Genomic DNA, 3,799 nt, shown 5'->3' on the forward strand with positions numbered 1-3,799 from the left:
GAATATCTTCAAAATACATGGCAATGAATTTGCATTTCAGCAATGTTCCGTATCGTGAGGCCTCTGTACTTACAAAACTGGTTTAGAACAGCTTTTCCTTTCACTGAAAGGTCATTGTTTTATTGGATAAAATGATTTATGATACAAGATACTCCAGGGGAAGTTTATGTAAGATATTTAAATAAGTGTTTATGTGGCCATTACCTCCACATGTGATGCAGTTGTACCATTGTTTTTCTGTTTGCGGCTAGTATTAGGAGATTGTTTAGTTACAAGACTTCTGTAATTATCACTGACAACTTCTCAGTCTATAAAGAAAATTATGGTGGTGTTCCTGGTGCACGTTTCAGTTGAACTAGTTTCAGCTTATCTTCAGTGACATTTACAATTTAACATTTACTCAGCCGTTCTGTGGAAACATTAGCTATTTCAAATACGTATTGAGAAATTCTTTGTTCTGCTTTAGGGTTGGGTTTTTCTAAACATGTGAAAGTGTTTCCACAAATCAAGAAAGTACCCTCAAAATTTTTCATTGCATTTTAAGAGTGTTTACCTATTGGAGAAAATAACCCCCCTATCATTCAAGTTAAAGTTCATGACATTTCTATTCATATGCAAATTCATATTATATTACATGTCCTTTTCATTTCCTGTATATAACAGCATGCATCTCAAGTGACATACCCTATAAATTAGACCATTTAATGAGTCTTTCTTATGTCATATTGGAGCTGCTAGGTAAGTTGAACATCTTAAGTTTTCCACTTAAATTATGTTGAATCCTATTAAACTGTATCACAAAGCGTTCAATTTTAGATTTTTCTTTGTGTCTCAACATTTTTATTAAAACTATCACCTACTTTTACAGAGAATATCACCTGCGGTGAAGATACTTTGAAAGATGGATGCCATAATGGGAGAATAAGTTTTAATAACTGTTTTGCTCTTAAACCAATTGATAAAGATAGCATATCCCAGTTTATCTTAACCTGCCTTTCTCCTATAAAGCAGACATGCCTATTGCTCACCTGTAAAATTAAGGCTGAAACTTTAGCTTTTTGCATGGGGAAAAATGGCATATAGTGGTATCTGCTGTACAAAAGAGCTGTGAAGGAGATATTTTGTTTTTTTTTCTTTTCAGAATCTTGTAGACAAGCAAACAAAATATTTCAATTATTCAAAATAACCTAACTTGGTAGTACATTAATGACATTCATGTCACTGAGGGCAAAGCTTAAGGTACATAAAAAACCTTCAAACTCAGACAGCAAAATTATGACACAATGTGGTTGTTGTTTTTGTTTTTTTTTTTTCCATGCAGGACTGTACACTGGAGAGTAAACCAACTTGTTTTACATTTGGCTTTAAATAATGCTGTCTCCACAGTTATTCCACAAAATCTTAGGAGTAGCTTTTCTCCTGCTCCTATGCTGTGCTCAAGGTAAACCTGCAAGAATTCCTCCGCTGCCCAGTGTTGCACATATGCTTGAAAATGGGCCACATGAAGGATTTATACCAGGTACATGCAGTTACCATTTCCATTTTTGTCTAGATGTATTATTGTGCTCCATTTTTATGCTTTGTAAAACTCAGCACTATTTTGTATAATCTGGTGTGAGTTCTACTTGATAGAAAATAAGCAGATCTTTACAAATTCTTTGAACGAAGTAACATGCTTAAATCTCTCTTACTTAACGATACAATGGTTCAATTCACAGAGAAAAGATATCATTGTCCATAACACATGGCACAAGAAACTTGTTTCTAGGTGTTAGGTTGGAGCTGCAAGCAAGTGCTCAAATAGCCTGAAGGATTCTGTCAACAATTTCTAGACACAGTTAAAAATCAACTAAAACTACTGCATAAGTGCCAGTTCTTTGCCTGGGCTGGCTCAGTCACTTATAGAGGGAAGACTAATGCCATTTGCTAATTCAGGTTTTCTATAAACATCACTGGTCTGCAGGTAGCCTCCAGCAATGTATTCCCTCTCCTTACAAAGATCAATGTGTGAAAAGATAACCAATTTAAAATACAGCAGCAAACTAAAATAGGCCAAATATTTAAAAGTGAATATTTATTTCATGTTATTACTTCTGTTTTACCTTAAAAGCCAAGATTCAAACTGTAACACGAAGTGTGTAATAACTGGTTTTGTTCATAGTTTTCCCACCGCTGGCTGATAATGAAATAGAAGATGTTACCCGTCAATTAGATCATGAGATTTCCAGAATTGAAGGAGGTAATTTATCTGCCTTTACTTTCTGCTGTAGTTGGATTAGTGGGCATAAACAAGATGAGCAATAAAATGGCTTCTAAGGAAAATAGGCAGAAATTTCTGCAGTTCTACTGCATTCCAGTTATGTTCTGTTCACTGGTAGATAGGAAAGTGATAACTCTCAAACAGGGGGGAGGGATGGATTACTTTTTCATAACTAGTGGAAGACATCTAGGGTAAAGTCAGAAATTTACCAGATTAAAACTTCTGCCTTGCAGAAGTGCTCCATGGGCACCTCATGCTTCAAACAGACAAATAAGCTGAACACTAAAAATATAACAAAACAATCACAACCAGATCACATCTAACTCAAGGACTGACATACACCCTAGTATACCGTAAACTGTATTGGAGAGCTTGTACAGTCTCAAAGAAAACATTATACTTTTCCAAATGTGGAATTCTTCATTCCCTTCCCTCCTTCTTTAACCTCTTTTGTGCTTCTCCTATTTCATTGTCTATTTATGTGTTTCTTCCCTTCCCATACCCCCCTTTCCCCTCCTCTCTTATGATTTTTTCTGGCATTTCAGGGTTCTTTTCTTTTCTTTCTTTTACCTTTATTTTCCAGTTTTCCTCTCTTTTACATTTTCCTGAGTTTAATCTGAAGTTGTAGAGATGTCCTGGTTTTGGCTGTTTAAACCACGACAGGAGGAAAACTGCTGCAAATGTAATTCCTTCTGTGTGACCACAAAAAAAAAAAAAAAAAGAAAAAGCATAAAAGAGTAACAGGTTTCACCTCATCTTGCAGTTCTCCACTTGGAAAAGCTGATAACAGCAGCTGGAGGAAAAATATTTTCTACCAATGGGAAAAAAGCCAATTTTGAAACTACACTGAGCACATGCAAAGAGGCTGGAGGGTCTATTGCTGCTCCAAGAAGCCTGGCTGAGAATGATGCTATTCTGTACTTCGTGAAAAGTTTTAATACCTACGCCTACCTGGGGATAAAGGAATCTCTTATTCCAAGAACATTCCAGCTCCTAGATGGTACAAAGCTGAACTATACTAACTGGCATTTAAATGAACCTTCTGGCAAAGGGGAAGAGGAATGTGTGGAGATGTACACTGATGGCACTTGGAATGACAAGAAGTGCAACCAGAATCGCCTTATTGTTTGTCAGTTTTAGTGCTTCACCCTACCGCACTCTGCTAGACTCCCTAGAATACACTTATGTATCCCTTGTCTCTTCATCTGTAGCTAGTGAACTCAGGTAATGCAGCATGAAAAATAAGTCACTCCTTCCCAGCCTGATTTGCCTTTTAAACAAATGCCAGCCATAAAGGGGAAATTACTTAACAAAAGCAGTGGCTATTTTGTCTCTTCTGTTATTCATTGTACACTGAGTTTCTCCATATGACTGCCTATGAGTTCCTACTACTCTGTTAGCCTGCTGACTTGTTACAAAAGCAGAATAGATTACATGGGCACATGCCTGAAGCAACTTGCAGACACATGATCTTCCAGCACCCCTTTACTCACAAGCCTTTAAGTTGTATTTTGATCCTTTTCTGTAAGCTTCCCTCGA

At 36.6% G+C, this 3,799-nt stretch overlaps 1 protein-coding gene across 1 annotated transcript; it reads left to right on the forward strand.

Annotated features, from left to right (window-relative positions):
• The first annotated feature begins 1,057 nt into the window (after window positions 1-1,057).
• LOC130603004 (pulmonary surfactant-associated protein A-like) lies at window positions 1,058-3,575 on the forward strand. Its single transcript, XM_057416397.1, has 3 exons — window positions 1,058-1,519; window positions 2,162-2,239; window positions 3,024-3,575. The coding sequence occupies exons 1-3, from the start codon at window positions 1,372-1,374 to the stop codon at window positions 3,398-3,400; spliced, it is 603 nt and encodes a 200-aa protein (XP_057272380.1). The 5' UTR covers window positions 1,058-1,371; the 3' UTR covers window positions 3,401-3,575.
• The last annotated feature ends 224 nt before the right edge of the window (window positions 3,576-3,799 follow it).

The sequence above is a fragment of the Pezoporus wallicus genome, unplaced genomic scaffold (genome assembly GCF_028554395.1).
Source record: "Pezoporus wallicus isolate ANWC-B61680 ecotype Strahan unplaced genomic scaffold, APGP_CSIRO_Pwel_v1 contig_2012, whole genome shotgun sequence".
Lineage (NCBI taxonomy): Eukaryota > Metazoa > Chordata > Aves > Psittaciformes > Psittacidae > Pezoporus > Pezoporus wallicus.

Excerpts from the sequence above, each read along its gene's own strand:
- LOC130603004 (XM_057416397.1), top strand. The coding sequence starts at position 1,372 with ATGCTGTCTCCACAGTTATTCCACAAAATCTTAGGAGTAGCTTTTCTC. Across the intron at positions 1,520-2,161 it reads ACATGAAGGATTTATACCAG|TTTTCCCACCGCTGGCTGAT; the intron begins GTACATGCAGTT and ends TTTTGTTCATAG. Across the intron at positions 2,240-3,023 it reads GATTTCCAGAATTGAAGGAG|TTCTCCACTTGGAAAAGCTG; the intron begins GTAATTTATCTG and ends CTCATCTTGCAG.